Genomic DNA, 19,761 nt, shown 5'->3' on the forward strand with positions numbered 1-19,761 from the left:
TTGGTGTCACAAAATTAGACTGTCCAATGCAGCGAGTTATTTGATTTGGAAAATGTAGGAGGCCAAATCCTCAAGCAGTATGGAAATTTACATTAAATACACAAAACTTGGAGATGACTTGGAGATAGGTCTCGTTCCACTGAAGTAGTTCATGAACTGAGGACAATGTTGCTGTTATTGTGATTGCCTTCCAAGGGTAAGTCACGGGAGGCATGTTTAGAGGGAATTGCCTGATTCGTGAGCTTCATGGCTTCCTTGGGAATGACAACATTTCTGTTTTGGAATTTGTTATTCACAGTATTTTTTTCTGAGTGTTGTTTCACATATAAAAACCACAAGTTTGATCAGGAAGATCATTCTCCACTCTCTTGAAGATGAGACAATTCTGTCTTAATTGCTCAAATTTTATTCTTTTGATGTGAAATTGTGGAACACTCAGATAATCTATATCATGTTAGTATTCCTATAAGAGAAAACAGGTAAATAAATGTTTGTTAAGCAATACCCATAAACTTTACTGCAAGCATTAGTGGTGTTTAAAATGTTTCTGGTTCATAACTCACAGTTGTTAAATGACTTCAGTGTTAAGACACTGTATTTTAAAACAGTCTTTTACAATACAAACTCATACTTAATTTACTGTTGGCTTCACAGGACAGAGGAACAGACAGGCTGTACCAGAGTCAGAGGGTAAATAACATTCTAAATATGAGTTAGTTATACAACCTAAGTAAAGCCACAATCTGTTAATACAGTCATGGATTTTTTTCCCACAATGTTATCAGATATATTGGTAGTAGTGAAGTTGTGTTTTCCCTGTGGGCAAAGTTGTTAAAGTTCTTCACTTTCGTAGAGTCCGGATTGAGCTGCCAGGCGCTGAAACTCTCCTTCAGGGTTAAAAGCTTGTTTCACATTCAAACCTTTCCCATTTAGCGCTAAATATTTGCTGAAAGTTGGTCGAACACGCAGCTGCTTAGGAGCTGGGAGAGTTTGGTTTGGACGGGCTGAAATAAATAAAAATTAATTCAGAAAAATGGGTTAACATATTCTAATTGAACTTAGCAGTCACTGACAGATATGGTGGGAAAATTATTTTGGAGGAACATTTGCCCATATGTAACACAATTCTGATCCAGGTGTTTCTCAGTTTAACAGGTTAATTCCGGTTAAATTGGGTTGCTCCATGATATACCTGTGACATCTAATCTTGTATTACACGTGGTCACGCCAGCTTCATTGACTGCGGACACTGTATACCATCCAGCATCCTTCTTGTTTACATCTTTTATCAGTAAAGTTACTCTTCCAGCGTTATCATGATATAAGCTAAAAAGAAGTGGACAAAAACAAAGGGTCAGGAATTAAAATTCTTTTATCTGGGGTGAAAGGTTAAATGATATTGCATCCCTTATAGAATCTAACTAATAAGAAGAGTCTGTTAAGAAATTCAAAGACTGTGTCTAATCAATGCTATGTAGTTATTGAGTATTCCTAAGTTAGATACCCCAGCTATGAGTAGAGGTATAACTTGGTAGGAGGGTGTCAGTTTAGCATGCACAAGACCCTAGACTGCACCTTTAGGAAACTCATAACACACTCTCTTGCTCCCCCAAGCAATTCCTTTTTAATTTTTTTATGACATTTATTTTGTATAGTCCTGGTTCTTCACAGCCAACAAAAGATGAACTCTAGGCTCTTTTGTGCCTATTTTTAGGATTACTTGAATCTGGCTTAAATATGTATTTTTAAGAATAGACAACCTAAGGTAATAATTGTGTAATTTATATTTGTAGTGCGTGTAAAAAGCATAACTAGATTCACCCAACCTATGTGCACATCAGTCCAGACTGTCTTGTCTCACCTTATCCGATCAGTGTTGAACTGGACCATTTCGTTGTTTCTTTTCCAGAAAAGCTTTGGTGGAGGGATAGCGGAGATCTGGCACTCTAGCTTCACTGACTCTCCCTCAAAAACTTTTTTACTCTGTGGTTTGAAGATAAACATTGGTGCTCTTTTATGCTCTTTTGCTGGATAGTGGTAGGAAATCAATAAAGATGATATTAGGACAAATTAAAATATTATGAAATTTGTACATTAACATTAAAGCTTCAAAAAGCAATGTCAGAATTGGAAACCTTTTTACTGTTAGACAAAATACTATAACATACATTACTATCTTACAATATTCAGAGTTCTTATAATGGAACATACTGATTTATTGAAATAATAAGCATGTTTATGTAGATGAGTCATTTCATCTACAGGAAGACAGCACGTGTGATGGGAAGAGTAGCAGAAAACTACAGTTCAGATCCCTATTGGGGGATGCAACTTCTCAGTGGAGAGTTTGTCTTGCATGTGCAGGGCTGTGGGCTCCATCCTTGACCCTACAAAATAAAATCTCTATTGGCTTCAGGAGCTAAGATTGGAACATTTTTGTTTACTTTCTCTGGGCCTCAGTTTTATCTTTTGCTAACTACACCTTCCAAAACACCACAATCAAAGCAGCTCCAGGTGGTAGCGACATATCTATCTGAACATGACAGAAGAGATACTTTATAAACTGATAATAACATGCACAGGACAGTAAGCATCAAACCACTTGCAACAAGAAGAAATAGGAAGTGGTGACTTAACACTGAAGCTGGCTTTTCTAAAGAAGAAATGAAGCAGATGGATGGATTTCAGCCCAGGTCTCTTTCAGCTGGAATAGGGCATTTCTTGCAAAGCCACTGACACAAATGTGACTTACCCAAAGCTTAATAGCACGAAGTGTGTGTGTACTGAGCAAGCATGTACATCTGGGTCTTATTTTCTGCTTTGATGACTTCCCTCAATCTCTAGCATGATCTTAAAGATCTTTCATTGATTTATGCAGACTATAAGCTCAAGAACATTGTTCATCCTTTAACCCAGTCAGCCTTTTATGAAACAAACAATGACTTATTAAATATTTCTTATGCAGTAACAGCTTAATGCACTAAATATGATATATTTAAAGTACTTACATTGTAAAATTTAAAAACTGTACATGAGGTTTTATAGGGTTATCTTGCCATAGTGTGAAGTGGAAGTTTGTCAGACCCTGTTTTCCCAAAGGAGTAGGTTTTTTTTGGGGGGGGGTATAAGGGATGTTTATAATTGGATATTAATTTCCTAGTAAATAGAATATAGTGCATAGCTGGAAATTAACACCCACTCTCCATTTTTCAAGTATGATTTCACATTATGACAGCCTACGGCAATTCTGTATTCCATGAGTGAGGATGGTTACATTTCAGGCTATACAGCAGATTAATTATTAGACTACAATTTCTACTTTGAAATTCTCTTCTAGAGATATCAACAAATGCTTATTTCATTTGCTCCCTCTAAAATTATATACTAATCTCCCTACCAATTCTTGATCAGCTGTGTTCATTGCTGCTCTGGTCATAGTAGCTAGAAAATGGAAACAATCTAAATGCCCTCCAGCCGACAAACGGATAATGAAAATGTGTATACATGTACATTATAAATAGTATTCCCTTGGAATGGAGAATAATAATGATATTTGCAAATAAATGGATGGAATTAAAAATATATTATGTGGGGTAACCCTGACCCAGAAAGAAACACTTGGTATCTCATATGTGATTTTTTAAAATCCAAGTCTTAAAATGTGAGTCTGTAACTTGGAGTAACTGCAGAAACCAGGAAAATTAATAGTAATAGAAGGGATGGGCTGAAGGAGCCCTAGAGAGGGGAAATAGCAGGAATGGAGGGGTTAAAGCTCCCTTCCAAGGACTAACTATCATAATACCAAAAGGAGTGATGGAAATTGGCCAAAGGGTAAAGCACGCAATAGTCCTACATGGCTCTGATGAACAATGACCAGCATTCCAAGATATCCCTAAAGGTGCAGTAGTGGCACAGGCACTGGCAGTAACCAACAGCTCGCTAATTAGACTTAAGGGACTCAACAGGAAGGAAACCATACCTAGTCCTGGAAGCCTAACCAGCTAGCTGGGACCAGTGATTCATGGATCTTAGAAAAGAACATACTGTCTGCCATTGCTTTTCTAAACCAGCATAATTTCTCACTTTATGCCCACTGACAAGTGTAGCTCTCACCACTCATCGAAGAAGCTTTTCTTTGCAGTAGACACAGAGACCATAATTAAACCCCACACCCGGTTCAAATACATTGAACAACTGACTGTGAGGTATGCAGCCTCAGGGGATACATCTACCGCACAACTCCTGCACCAAATGCTCATGGAACACCTTAGAAAGTGGGACAGAGAGATTGTAGGAGCCATAGGAACAAGAATTCTGCTGTGAGATTGTGTCTCGCAGTCTAGAACTATAGGGAGCCTTTGCTCCTGAGACCTCAACATTATGGCTGCCCAAACAAGACCTGAACAAGGAGGACACCTTGTTCTGATGTGCTAACATGGAAGGGGGAACCTCACAGGGCTCCACCCTTAGTCAAAGGGCTATAGGTAACTATTGACTGCTGAGAGAGGGAGAACTGGTCTGGTCCTTTTTTGTTTGTTTGCTTTTTTGTTTTTGTTTTTCTGTTTGATTTTTTTTATTTTGAAAAATACGTATTTTAATTAAATTATAGTTACATCTCTTTCCCCCTCCTTTCTTTATTCCAGCCCCCCCCCTAATTATTTCAACTCTTCCCATGACTTCCTCACTCTCAAACTTTAGCTTCTTCCTCCATGATTACTATTGGTCTATGTGTATGTATAATTTTACTAATACTCTGATAAATACATTCTCTTTTTGAAAGTCAAGCCATTTTTCTATTTAATATTTTAATGTCCTTCAATTTTATTAGATACTTCTATAGTTTTCTCTTTTATTTTATTTATTTTTAATTAATAATTTTATTTTTATGTCCCAAATTTTGCCCCCTCCTCCCATGGTCCCTCCCAGAATTCATTACTCTATTTGCCTCTGTTTCACCTCTGAGTGCTTACCCCCACTATCCCCCCCTGGGCATTCCCCTTCCCTAGGGCATCAAGTCTCTACAGGATTAGGCACATCCTCTCCCACTGAGGCCAGACAAGGCAGTCCTCTGCTACATTGTGCAGGGGGTTGGGAGCTTGGACTAGCCCATGTGTGCTCTTTGGTTGCTGGTTTAGTCTCTGAGAGCTACCAGGGGTCTGGTTAGTTGACACTGTCTTCTATGGGGTTGTCATCCCCTTTGGCTTCTTCAATTCTTCCTCTAACTCTACCATAGGAGGTCCCCAACCTCAGTCCAATGGTTGGCTGTGAGTATCTACATCTGTCTCAGAAATAGTCTTCTTGAGGGATGAGCCCCCAATTGTATTAATTGTAAAACACCAGCTGGTAAGCTCTGAAATTCTGTACTTATAAGCATTACTACACAGACTCAGCAGGATATCTATCTGTCTGTCTATCTATCTATCTATCTATCTATCCATCCATCTATCCATCTATCTATCTAATCTATTATCGATCTATTTACTATATATCTACAATAATGATGGAAAAGGAGACCATACATTTGAGATCAAGGGCGGGTCACAGGAGGGGTTAGAAGGGGAGGGTATGGAAAGGTTGGAGGGAGGAAAGGAAAGTTGGAAATGATGTAATTGTATTTTAAAAGTTTTAAAAAAGAGAAAGCAGTCTGGGCGAGCCCTGGGAACAAGGCAGCAAGCAGCTTCCTTATGGCTTCTGTTTCAGCTCCTGCCTCCAGGTTCCTGCTTGAGTCCCTGCCTTGACTCCCTTCAATGGTCTGTGACTTGGGATATATAAAATAAACAATTTCTTCAAACATCTCCAGATAATTAAATTGAAATAAAATTGTATTATTTTCTTATTACTGTTCTAGAAAGAACTTGTGATGAATCTGCCATTCTAATCTCAGTGTTTCCCCTAAATGCCTTTTTGTTCTTGTACATATAGGCTGGCATTGCACTAGATTCTGTAGATGTTAGTCTACGTTTGAAGTCTTCTGGGCTTTCCTTTTAAAACATTTTCCTTTGTAACGCTCTCTCTTTTTCAGCCCTGCTGCCGGTGAAGGAGCTCTTTGGAGGCTTACCCAGGACGTCCAGCTGCACTGTGAAGGTGGCTTCTCCGGCTCTGTTCCTGGCCACACATGCATATGGTCCTGCATCTGACGCTCTGACCACTTCGAAGATGAGGGAGTGGAAGCCCTTCTCAGACACTATCATTTTGTGCAACTCATCGGATTGCACCGGTCTCCCGTTTAGATACCATGACACGTCAGGGGCTGGCAGTCCACTCACCTAGAAACAAAACAGCAGGTTTCTATTATGACTTTTACAACTTTATCATCTGGATTTGGGGGTTGAAAATGCAAAGCAGGAGTTTAAGAATATATTTATTGTAAATTTTTACTGTGAAATTAAAAACAAGATCAATATTGCTTTAAGGCTATTGCAGAACACATATAATTCAAATACAACCTCAGACTATTTAAGACCTCTTTTGGTCACTTTATCTAGAACATTAATTTATGTTTTATGTCCCACAAGGAATAGGTTAGCAATGACAAGTGTGACACCAAATAAAGTCCCACAGGCAATTATGTGAGGCTTTCAACTTAATAAATAGCTTTTGGAAACAGAACTCTTTTTTCTTTTTTTTTTTAATTTTTTTTATTGAATATTGTCTTCATTTACCTCACCAATGGTAAAACCTTTCCTGATATCCCCCCTCCCCTAAGACCTCCAACCCCTCTCCTGGAAACAGAACTCTTGAGCTACTATTTTTTATATGAATGTTAGTTCTCTGAGTGTTTCTGTAAAGACATTTGACCCTGATAGAAGCTCTCATTGACAATGAATCTGGAAAAATATTTTATGAGGATGGGTTCTCAGAATGAAGATAATCACAATGTGATGTGGTGTCCTTTAAAGCCTGAAGATCTGGGGGGACAAAAGCAGGATGTCTTGAAGTGGTTAATGGACAGCTACAGAGTTGTGCACATGAGACAACATGGTTTTGTGTGTGTGTGTGTGTGTGAGTGTGAGCATGTATGTGTGTGAGTGTATTAGTATGCAAGAGTGTATGAGTATGTGTAAGTCTATGTGTGAGTGTGTGTGTGTGTGTGTGTGTGAGAATGTGAGTGTATGTGTAAATGTGTATGCGTCTGTGAGTGTGTGTGTGAGTGTATGTGTGAGATTATAAGTATGTTTGAGTATATGTGTGTGTGTGAGTGTGAGTATGCATGTGTAAGTGTGTAAGTGTGTGTCCCCAGTACCTATGTTTATTCAGCTAACCTTCCTAACTTTATGGTGAAAGCACTCTTTCTTATTCCTGTTATATAGATGAGACAGTAAAACACAGAGAGGTTAAATAACTCGACATTTACATATCTGGAAAGTGACACAGTCAAGATTTAAACTGTGTCAACTCAGCTTCAGAATATGTATTTCTTATCATTGTGCAGTGTTTTTTCAAGATGTGTGGCAAGCTGTAAAAGTTTGGGGAAAGGGGCATTTCCCCGAACTTAGCATCCTATTGCTAATGTGCCTTCAGCATTTAAAGACTCTTACTTTAAAGTCCATTCTGCAGAAGCGTCCTTCTTCAATAGACATGTTTTCTGGCACTTGGATGAAGCGTGGTGGGTAAAACTTCTCCTGGATCGCATCCTGGTCATTTGCCTCTGCTCTGGAGGACGATCTACTTCTACAACAATATTTTAATAATGATTTGCAGCAATGTCCTTGTTTTTCTGTTCACATAAGATGATCATCAGTTTGGTCATCATGCTACAAAGTCCAGAGCCTCTAGTTTCGTCTGATGGCATGGTGACAGCAGAGAGAGGCCTTATGGGTGATGTATTCAGTGACTTATTTGATTACTGGCAGACACAATTTAGACACATCTTGTACAAATTAAATGATTCTCTGCTTTTTAAATAGCTCCTTAAATTGAGTACTGTGTACCTCACAGTTAGTGCTAGGATTTCCTTGTTGTGACAAAGTTATTTAATATGGACTCATGGTCCTGACTATTTGACTAAAATACTTTTAAAAATTCCCTTTGAGGTAGCTCTGAAAATTAATGCACAATTTTTCAACATCATCTGTGATGCTAGGAAATTCACACTGTGTTTTAAAAGAGTATAGTAAATGTGAGGGCTGTATATACATATTATATTTTAAGTGGATAACATTTTAGATGGCAAAATATATCTCTCCATACAAATTAAACAAAATTACCTTACTTGTGATGTGGGAACTTGCAGCCGTGCATGTTCTGGGTTATGTTGCTTGAGATTAAAAGAAAAAGAAAAAGTTAACATGTAATTCATCTTTTTAAATGAAACAGAATTAATTAATTACAGTTGAGAAAAATGTTTCTGTTTTGGATGTGATTGGTTCAGTGTATCTATCATTTAAAATATAGCAAATTAACTGCCTATTTCTTTAGTAAGAGCCCTGCAGAATTAGTAAGATGGATTCACATGTGTGATTTATGAAAATCAGCTGGACCCACGTCTGATGGTAGCTTAATTTTCAAGACTGTTTTATGATAAAGGATATTGTGTCCCTCTGATGTGTTTGACATGGAACACACAGTACAGGTTGTCCTTTTGCGAAGCACGAATAGACATGAGGTCACTTGTGCTGGCAATAGGCAGCGGGTGTCAAGCTACTGCCTGGCACTTCCACCAAAAACAGTAAACACACATTAGACTGGAAAATACTTCTCCTTTTAGCTCCTGGCATAAAATCCCATTGGACACTGAGAAATACAGATAAAACTATAAAAACGTGGACACATGAATTAGTTCCTCCTTAAGAAAGGAATATTTATCTTTTATGATTTATATTGAGTACCAGAAAATTATTTTTGAGAATTAAGGTATGGGTTGATGAGCATTATAATTGATTATATATTTAATGACTGCTTTGTATAACTATTGCTGTGCTTAGCAGAGTGGGAGAATGAAAAAAAGTAGAAACTATAGTCTCAGCCCAAATACTTCTGAATATCTGTGAGGACACAGAAATCCTGAGCACAAAAATTTATTTTGAGACAAATCTCTTAGTCAATGCATTTTGGCATTTTAAAACAATCTAAGCTGGGTGGTAGTGCCACATGCCTTTAATCCTAGTACTTGGGAGGCAGAGGCAGGCAGATTTCTGAGTTCAAGGCCAGATTGATCTACAAAGTTAGTTCAGGACAGCCAGGGCTACACAGAGAAACCCTGTCTTGAAAAACAAACCAAACAAACGACCAAAAAAAAAAAAAAAAAAAAAAAAACCAGTCAAAATTTTTTGGATAGTCTTAACATTCCTTAAATAAAATGTCAAGACAAATTATCAATTCAGCAAACAGACTATTATTTTTAGCAAAATAACAAAAAATCAAACCTAATAATTTAATAGAACTAAAAGTCTTCAAAAATTTAAAACAAGCTTTTGGTTTCATTATATTATATTCTGAAATAGGGCATTTCAATTATAGCAAAGATGTCTTTTTGTTTGTAGTTACACTGTAATTGAACATTTCTTGCTAATGTGTGAGGATTAATGTTTGAGTGTATAAAACAGTACGATTTACGCTTTCTAGCATCATGTTTCTGCTGTTATCTGCTCATTCTAGTCCTGTCATCTTCCTTTCAAACACTGTCATGAGTATTAACTAATTTTTTGATTAATTTCACCTAGTAGATATATATAGTAGAGATGTCTTATTCTGGCTGTACTTGGCTATGCCCTGACCAGAGTTCATCACAACTGATGCTCCGCATAAATATGTCGAATGGTAGATGAATGAATGAATGAACTGCTCATTGCCTAAGGTCTAGTTCTTACCCCCATTAGACTCAGTTCCTTCCTTTCTAGTTTGTCTAGTTGCCTTTACAAGAAAAAAATATCTTTTGTCCTAATTTCCTGATTGTTTCCTCAGTGAGTTCCCAGATCCATCTCTGTTGCTCATGTCTTGCAGACTATTTAAGAGGGTGCAGTAGGCAGCTTCCAGAGAAAGACAAAAAGGATAACAGCCCTCAGCTTGCCTTTCCCACTTTATATGTGTCTTTGAGTTAAGTTGGTCAGGTGTGAAGTCTGAGTGTATCCACTGTATTCTGAAGTTATTCCTTGGGTTTTGTTTTGTTTTAAAAATGAGCTTTGATTAATCTTAGAGATGTAACCCAATAGAGTAATTTTATTAGTTATTTTTTTTTCAGCAAGTAGTGCGTTTAAACTCAGGATCATAATAGAAGGAATGCTACAAATGCAATTTAAAACATCAAACAACTTATAAATTGCAAAAGACAGGAGTTCCAAGATGGCCACAGTTGTGTGCCCCTATAGTCCCAGGGGCTTAGCAAGCTCAGAAAGGGGGACCAGTTGAACCCAGTTGTAAGACTGAAGGTCCCATCTCAAAGAAAAGCAAAGGTGACAGTTACTTGTCAATCATTTTAGTTTACCTGTGGAGAATCTTGGACATCACTGTTTTGAGCTTGAAACACAGCAGCAGCATTCTGCGGTCCTAACAACCTGCGAGCCATCTTCTCCTCATAGGTCAATCTCTAGAGGACAGTGATGAGATTTCGTAAGAGGTGTTTGAACAGGCACACCTCTTAAAACCACTTCTCTAACTCAGAGCTCAAACTGTAATCTAATTTTTGAATAATACTTTCCACCTTTCCCAAACAGCCTAGTTGTCAAAGATGAGTAGATAATTTAATTGAATCTTAAGAGCTTATATAATAATTACCACTGTTTTAATTTGTGTGTAAAAATATACACTAAGGGTAAAAAAGTTGAGTCAATAGTAGTTTTCATTATTTGCTTGGTAAGCAGAAATTTTATGAGAAGATAATAGTGATTACTTAATTAATTAGCATACTCACTGAAACAAGATATCATGGAGTACAGGCTTACTTGAACCTCAAAAGTAAAAGTTGACTTTCAGTTACTGATTCTCCTGCCTCTTGTCTTTCACACTCAAGGGGGGAGTTAACAGAAGTGTACCAGCACAGTCTATACAAACACTCATTTGAGAGAATTATGTGTAAGACAAAATCTTCATTGTTTTATCTAGGATACCTGGGGTGGTTTTTGTTGTTGTTGTTGTTTTTTGTTTTTTGTTTTTTGTTTGGTTTGGTTTGCTTGCTTTTTTCATCCATTTACTACTAAAAACCAAAAGGCAGACTTCACATGCAGTTATAAGGAATTGCCAGCAAATGTTCCCATTTTTTATTTTTTTTAAAAACAAATCCTATATCTTGCTGCTTTTATGGGTATAGATCTATGAGAGACAGAAGTAACTTTTTTATGTAGAGCTGTGCTGGGTATTAATCTTATGCTAGAGTGTTCTACCAGTGAGCTACATTCTCAGTCTCAGAACTTTCTTACTGAAGTCAGGAATATAATAAACTATCATTTGTAGCCTTCTTTAAGAAACAGATAGCTTGCCCACTTGGTTTCCATTATGAAGAAGGGTATCTTTGCATTTCAGCTTTCTTTCCAAATCTTGAATCAACGCTTCTTTTGATCCTTGGATTTCATGGTCAGGAGTCTTTGGAGCAGGCCTAGCATTTGCAGCTTGGGATGACATGGCGTTTACGGGATGGTTAACCGAGGATTGTTGATAGCTTTAGAAAAAAAGAAAAAAAAAGGAAAAAAAGAGAAAGAAAATGATAGAATTTACTTCATTTTGTAAGCCGCCTTTAGATACATTGAATTTACCACTTAGAATTTCTGTGTTTTTAAGAACACCAATAATCCTAATAACAGAGAAGAATATAAACATGGCTACTACCTTTATATTTTCTCATGGAAGGAGAAAATTATATAGTAGGAGGAAGGCTTTAGATACAAGGCAGGCATCTAGAAGAGTTCTCCTAAAGAATGAGTTTTTCAATCTTATCGGATTTCTTGTGTGATGGAGAGGCAGCTATACGGCAGTGGTGTGCTTGAGCTGCCTCTCCTGGGCTTGAGAGAGATGACTTTTTAGAATCTTTTCCTAGCAACCTGTGATCTCAGGCTAAGATTTGAAATTGATGATGTGAAAGTCTATATACCAGGGAAATTGGTGAATGTCACCAATCCTGGCTTCTTTTATTGCTGAATTGACTGACCAGCACACCATCCACATTTTGTGTATCGAGGACTATTCTACTGTTCCTCAGTGGGAACAGTTCCAGTTAATTTATACTCAAAATGATCCAAGCCGGTGCATAAAAATAATTTTAAACATAATGATTAATTATTCAGTATTGCTAAACTGATTTGTATGTGTGTGTGTGTGTGGGGGGGGTGGTCAGGGAAAGAAAGGGATAATTAGAGGAAGATACAGTATAAAATATAACATTTTTAAATGATTGGGAAAAAATAAAACCAATTCAAAAATAATTTGAAAAGTTCAAATTCTTATATAATATTATGTTCTTAAATGTTTATTTAAGTTATTCTGAATAATCTCCAAGTTTCCACATTGATATTGGTAAAGAACAGAGGCAGTGTTTAAGGGGTCCTATATTTCTTGCTGTTGGGTGGCTCAAACTTTTCCAAGTATTTTACATTGTTTTAACTTTGTTTCCTGAGGTAGAACCATATGTGGGCAAATTTGTATCATTCTAGTTAATATGAGCAGACTGGCCACTGCTCTAAAGAACACTTTATGATAATAATGTTAAATGTTCTCTAGTCATCCAGATCCAAATGAGATCAAGATACATAAAACGACTTGTGATTTTAGAGGAAATGAAGGCAGAGTGGATCCAGTGTATGCACACTGTGAGGCCTGGGGGGCCTGGAGATAATCCTAGGGCCAAATGTAAACCTGATAAATAGGAGGTGCCACTACTCATCACGGGGCCATTTTATGTCCACCAAATATAAACCATGGGGATGGGAGAGACTCTCAACTGAGTGAATGGATTTTCTTTTTAAATTGTAGTCAAGATACACTGTCTTAGAAGCAGATGGAACCCATTCTCCCTTTACATTTAAGTATTAGGGATTTCCAGGTGTCCCCATCAATCCTTAACTAAAGTCTTATTTGTTCAAAACACTGAAGAGTCAAATCAATCAAATATGTGAGTAAATACCCCCCTCGATTAAATTCCTGGGCCAAAGTGATAGAATTTTCTTTGCCCCTTAATATTCCTGCAGTACATGCCCTGATAATTGCCTATCTTGACTTTCAGTTCTAGAGTCTTGTCTGTTTGAGAGCTACATATGCTTGGTAGAGTGAAATAGAATTAGACAATTCTGTTCTCATCATTAAATTTCACAGAAAGTCTGAGGGATTGATAGCCAAGCTTAAGAACCACAGGATAGCCTCAGTTAATTGACTCATTACACACCCTCATTATCTGCATATTAGATGGCATATGCATTAGACTTTACATCCATTCGTATAAACTAGTGTTGTGTATTTAGACTGTTTTATAGATCTTTTTTCTATCACCGACAATCCTGGTCCTTAAAGATGCTACAGCTCAGAAAACTGGATTACCCAGCAGGCTATTTGCTGAATGCCTTACAGCAAGTACTTTGGAAGGAACAATTAGAATTAAAGAATTTCCCTCACTTTCCTGTGGTTGGATAAATTGCTAAAACTTTGCCTAAGAACTCCCTACTATTGAGAAGCAAAATAAGGCCTTCCAGTATCTTTAGGTCAGAAACCAAGGGGTTATTTTAGAAGACAGGGCAATCTTGAGCCCATCATAACAATGAAAGAATTGTGCACAAATGTTCAAAGGGCCAGGGCTTTCCACCCCATACAGCTGGACTAAGAATGGGTATCAAGTAGCAATGGCAAGATTAGAAGAGTTATCTATAGTTGCTGAAAATGGAACAGTTAAATCTGGACCTTTGATCTCTGGTTTGGGGAATCTAGACTTTCTTTCTTCTTTCTTTCTTTCTTTCTTTCTTTCTTTCTTTCTTTCTTTCTTTCTTTCTTTCTTTCTTTCTTTCTTTCTTTCTTTCTTTCTTTCTTTCCATTTTTGCCTCCCCTGTTTTTTAGTTTTGCCCAAAGATATGTGGTTGAAGCTCTGTGAATATTTGATTACTTTTCTCTTTTCTGAGCAGAATTAGCATAGGATTGAAAACATTACTAGGGAGAATATTGTGGTAAAAGTTGGTATGTCTTTAAAAATCCTGATATAAGAACCATGGAAATACTAAGAAGCTACATAGAAAATCATATTAATCATTGTGAAGAAGAAAGAACTATGGAATGAGCATAATGGGAGTCTGTGTGGCGTGGTCGTGAAAAGTGTCCTTCTGAAATAGTAAGTCAAGACTACGGCAATGCTATATTCCAGGTCAGGAACTATTGATCATCAGCCATTATACATAATTCAATTTAATATCTATACGTTTCCAACACGTTTTTGAGTGTCTTGAAGTGTCTTAAAAGTAGGGACTCAGATGGATGGAGCTGGAGAACATCATACTAAGTGAGGTAAATCAGTCTCAAAAGATTAATCATGGTATGCACCCACTAATAAGTGGATATTAGCCTAGAAAATTGGAAAACCCAAAACAATCCACACATCAAATGATGTACAAGAAGAGCAGAGGAGTGGCCCCTGGTTTTGGAGAGACTCAGTGTAGCAGTATAGGGCAAAACCAGAACAGGGAAGTGGGAAGGGGTGGATGGGAGAACAGGGGGAGGGAAGAGGGCTGATGAGACTTTCGGGGAGTGGGGGGCCAGAAAAGGGGAAATCATTTGAAATGTAAATAAAAAATATATCGAATAAAAAAAAGAGAGAAAAAAATTAAAAAAAAAAAAGTAGGGACTAGATTCCGCTACCAGTGGAACTGATGTGGTCAGTTCAGCTGCTTTTCTGCATTTCAACCAACGCTATAGTTTTTAGAAAAACTAGCTCAGCCGTTTCGCTTGCTGAACACTCTCCTCATGCATATGAAGAGTCTGAGTGAGTATCAGAACTTGACACAAGCTTATATCTATAGACTAATATTATACGTCTATACTGCTCTATAGATCCTTTGTCTATTCATTATCAAACAACGCTCTAGAGAAGTTAGCAAGAGTTCCAGTAAGACTCTAAGAAGACGTGATCCACCCAACAATGCTTGAGATGCCTCTGATTTAATCTCTGATATTCTCAACAGCCAAGAACTATGAAAACTGATAGCCCTAAATTTAAATAAGTACAAAGTATTCAGTTCAGGTTTTAAAAAAAGCTCAAAGTCCACATGGTGTTCTTCCTTGGGCCAAGTTCTTCCAGGACAGTGTCCAGCTGTGGAAATATAGTGCATGCTTGCATAAGGCTGTAGGCATTTGCTCCTGAATTTAGATCGTCCAACAAAGTTCAACAAGTCATGGCTTCACTTACCCAAACAAACTTTAAAACTATGAGACTTCATGTGTTCCAACCTCCCTTCTGATCCGAGTAAAGTCAATTTATACAAGTGACTGTCTGAGTTCCAGACTTTTAAAATGTGTTAATTTTAAATTATATTAGCCAAGTGGATAGACAAGATTAGAGGGAGAAATGGGTAGGAAGAAAAGACTATGACTGAGAAGAAACTTAATAGCCTTTGCTTATGCTGGAGGAAATCCTATCCACAGAGGAGCAGACAGGTGTTCTACATCCCAGCCAAACAAGACCTCAGAGGAATTAAATTTGCAGTAAGAGGAACTTAGCTTAGAGCTAAGCAGAAAGATCACCATCCCCTGGTATGTTAGAAGTCTATTTTTTGTTCTTTCTGAAGATGATAAATAATAGGGATATGATTGCATGGGATAATAGGTAATTTGAGTTCTGCTCAGCCTAGACACTGGAGAATGGGTTAGATGACTTCTTATTGTCAGTAATCTGGCTCAGTGAGACCGAAGCTCACACTATCATTTTGTGTGCTAAAGAAAAACAGCAGCAGACCCTCAGATATAGCTCATGGCACATGCAGAGTACACAGATTCACTTACTTGGAGTCCACAGAGGATGGGATTTTACTGTTACTGTAATCAGGCTGAGATGGTAATATAGAACTGAGGAAGCTGGCTGGGGACTGGTTGTAGGTAGCAGTAACCTTTTGGCCGGGGTTGGGGCCAGCCAGCTGCTGAGAAGCAGGATAAGCAGAGGAAGACACGGTGATGTGGGAGCTCACTGTGGAGGAGGCGGAAAATTTCTGCTCTGTGCACTGGCGAGGCTGGATGACGATGGAAGACTGTTTGGTCTGGCTAGGGAAGCTGGAGACTTCCGGTCCTGGAGGCTGCAGTCTGGAGCCACATGGATTCTGGGACTGCATGAAGTGTTTTGGACGTTCGTAGTTAAACATGCTTAGCTGGTATGTGGAAGATGGGTTTGCTCACAGAAAGATAGAGTCCTGAACGTGGGGCGGCAAGCCTGGAATTACAGAAGATTGCAGTAAATCAGAAGCAACCTTAGTCTGGCCCTCTTTGCTGAGATCTCTAGGACACCACTGTACTCCTGACGTTGGTGGGTTTCTCTTGAAGAATATTGTTTCTGAAAGTGGAAAAACAAGTTACAAGTTTTGTATAAACTATATTGTTTATTTGGCATTGTCAACAAAAGCTATGTGCTTTTAGGGTTGCTTCAAGGTAGAGTTTTCCTGGCTTCTTTTTTCTTTACCTCTGTCTTTGTACAAGTGACTTCCCTTCCCACAGGTAGTTCTCAACCTTCCTAGTGCTGTGACCCTTTGACACCGTTCCTCATGTTATTTATGGTGACCTCACCATCATAAAATTATTTTTTACTTCATAATACACCGTACTTCAAAATTATGTTGTTACTTCATAATTATAACTTTGCTGCTCTTATGAATCGTGATGTAAATATCTGGGTTTTCTGTGGGTCTTAGGTGACCCCTAAGAAAGGGCCCTTTGACCCCTCTGAAGGGGTCGTGAGCCACAGGGTGAGAAGCACTGACTTAGACTAAGTAAAAATTACTCATTGTGCTCATCTCGGGGTGAAAGTGTGTTCTGGACAGGTTTCAAGATGTATACCACAAGTTCTTCCAAGGAGTTATTTTTGCTAAGAAATTCTTTTGATGCCACTCAGTGTGTTAGATCTATAGCCTTGTTACGAGCTTTCGTTCAGGCCCTGCGGATTGTTCCGCCTCAGAGGTGTAGGATTTAAAATCAATAGCAGTTAATATGTATCCGTCTTCATCAAGACAGAGTCTCCCCATTTCCCATCAGAGTAGACTCAACAAGTAGAAAGAACATCCAACTTATTATGACCATTTTGAATTGTTCTTTACTATCCCAGCTCACTGCCTGATTTAATCCAAGTAGATGGCAATTAAGGACAGACTGTGCTTGCTTGACTCTCTCTATAATATCTGTTACAGACTGCATTTGAAAAGCTGAATGTAACTTTTCCTAAGTTCAGATTATACATCCTAGTTATTGATCTCAGTGGTCTCTTAATTATCTAGTCTGTTCCATTTGTCTAACATGTGTTTTAGGCTTGTATCGAAATCATTATAGTTCCACTTAATTGTTATTCTCCTTGGCAATCAGTAAGCATGGGCATAAGAAAAACATCCATGGAACTAGCCTGTCAATAAAGGAGAGATGGATGCTATTTCCAGTGCTCAGCTCTGGAGCCAGTGACCTTTCTGTTTCCTTACTGCAGGCCGCATTTCCACTCATTTTGCTGTTAAAATCCACCCTCGGGGTTATCTCTGTCTTCGATTTTCCCCATTTCTATGTTAAATAAAGATGAAAACACACAGCAACTGGTCCTGCAATTACTGTAATACCCTCTGCTTCAATTCAAAATGCCAGATGACTTAGTTATAAATATATTATTTGACTTCACTCACTAAGAAGGAACCCTGACATCTAATGTTTAGCTGCAAAGTCTCCAAAATCGCTTATCCATTGAAACTCGGTGCTGTATACTGTTCATGATTCATCTAGACTGAATCACTTCACTCTAAGGTTTTGCTGGCAGGCTAGAGTTCAGTTAATATTAGTAAGAACAAAGCTAGAAGGAAACTACATAGCAAAAGGCTCTGGTGAGAGAGAACACTTGACAAGTTATATAGTCCCTCGTTTTGAATTTATGCTTGCAACCAGAGTGCATTGTAGAAGTGAATTACATGATTTTAATTGTCAGGGAGAAAGTTCCAGATGGTGGGGGCCACTTTATTAGAAACATTTGTTTCCTGAAATAAAAAGGCTTTATTTTAAGACAGCTGCTTTTATAGTGACAGGCCTCTTTGAGGAATCTAGAGTTTGGTTCTTAATTTTCTTTCTGGACAGGAAAGTGAGTTAGGCTCATTCCCAACAGCAGGTGACCAACTGCTTGAGACCAAGCCTGGGTATATTTTCCATATAGGGCTTCTGAGGATTTTTTAAAAAGACATTTTTAGAATGTGGACTGTATTAAGCATTTTGGTATCAGTTTCTTTAGTTAATAATATTGTATTTTTACAGCATAAGTAAAGTTGCACTGTTTCAAAAGTTTTATTATTTTTTTTCATCACAGCATTTCATACAGATGTTTACACAATGTTGATGATACAGTGTTTCTCTAGAAAACTTATTCCTTCTCTGCAGTGACTGTTCCACAGTTCAATTCTATATTGGATTCTAACACAGTGTCCTTTATTCCTACTAGTAATATGTCAACTTTAAAGACTATAAATAAAACATCCTGCCATCTCATAATATAAAAACAACAGTTTAGAAGTTCTTAATTTAATAACTAATATTTGCTAATATTAACCATTAAAAGTCCCTCCAGAATAACATAGACTTTCACAAAACACAGGATCAAGGCCACCATACAGGGTCACAGTTACAGTCACATCAAATGAACCTTTTCGAGGGAAAGTAATGCTTTAAAACAAGGATCCCAAATTCCTTGTCAGTGTCCTCTGCACAAACCCTCTACTTTCAGTGAACTGAACAGGCTCCTTTCTCTTTAAAACTTTGTACACCATTATAATACCAAAATTGTTATGTTTCTTTTTTAAAAAAAAATCTGAAGATCACCTTTGTATATTCTCCACTGATTTGACTAAAAACCCAAAAGCTCAAACCATAGCATAAATAAAGAAGGGACTCACCCTTAGCTCAGAGGGGGCCAGCTCGTCTCAACCCACTACTGAAGAGACAGACACATCTCCTTGCTCTGGCTCTCGTGGCTCTGAGCTTAGTGTCGCTACGCCCTGACTTTTATCAGCTGCCAAACTGACATCTGATGTGCTTCCTGCCTATCTACCTATGCTGGCATGTCAAAGTAAGAGTCCACAATCTAAACAATATCTCAGATGTCTTAGTGATATTTCTGGAGTAGGAGTAGAGCCTTGCAAGCCTCTATTTTACACAGCAACTATAAGCTAGCAAGCAAGCTCATATACGGTGAGAGTGGTAAGCTGGAAAGAGTGGGAAGTGCAATAAACTTTGAGTTTTATATGTATTCAGGAGGGGTTTTGAATCTTTCCTGTTGTGGAAACAAAGATGAAAGGGGAGAAAAGATTGAGGGTGAGATTTTCTTCTCTTTTCTTCTCTTGTGAGAAGATTAGTAGGGAGAAGAATGCAAATTGATTTGTGCACCACCCTGCATCTGAGACCTTCTCTTTTTTTTAAGTGCTTAATAAGAATTGGGGTGGAGTCTGATTCCAACAGTGCATTGCGGAAGGAGGTGTGGTTAGGGCATGTGCCAGGCAGTGGAGACATAGTGGCATCTGACTGACCTGAAGATAGACAGGTGGAAAGGGTAATTTAGTTCAGCAAGTTTTCTGAATGCCTGGCATATATCCCCAAGACCTAGCATTTTTATTTTCAGAGGTTTAAAACTCATCAACC

General features: G+C 38.0%; 1 protein-coding gene across 1 annotated transcript; it reads right to left on the minus strand.

The window, feature by feature from the left end:
- Positions 1-618: 618 nt before the first annotated feature.
- Positions 619-19,089, minus strand: Myot (myotilin). Its single transcript, XM_052155612.1, has 10 exons — positions 19,020-19,089; positions 15,904-16,444; positions 11,419-11,593; positions 10,424-10,525; positions 8,208-8,257; positions 7,539-7,671; positions 6,059-6,266; positions 1,862-2,027; positions 1,193-1,326; positions 619-1,004 (listed from the first exon to the last, which is right to left on the minus strand). Exons 2-10 carry the CDS (start codon positions 16,254-16,256, stop codon positions 832-834), a joined length of 1,494 nt encoding a protein of 497 aa, XP_052011572.1. The 5' UTR covers positions 16,257-16,444; positions 19,020-19,089; the 3' UTR covers positions 619-831.
- Between the last annotated feature and the right edge of the window lie 672 nt (positions 19,090-19,761).

The sequence above is a fragment of the Apodemus sylvaticus genome, chromosome 13 (assembly GCF_947179515.1).
Source record: "Apodemus sylvaticus chromosome 13, mApoSyl1.1, whole genome shotgun sequence".
Lineage (NCBI taxonomy): Eukaryota > Metazoa > Chordata > Mammalia > Rodentia > Muridae > Apodemus > Apodemus sylvaticus.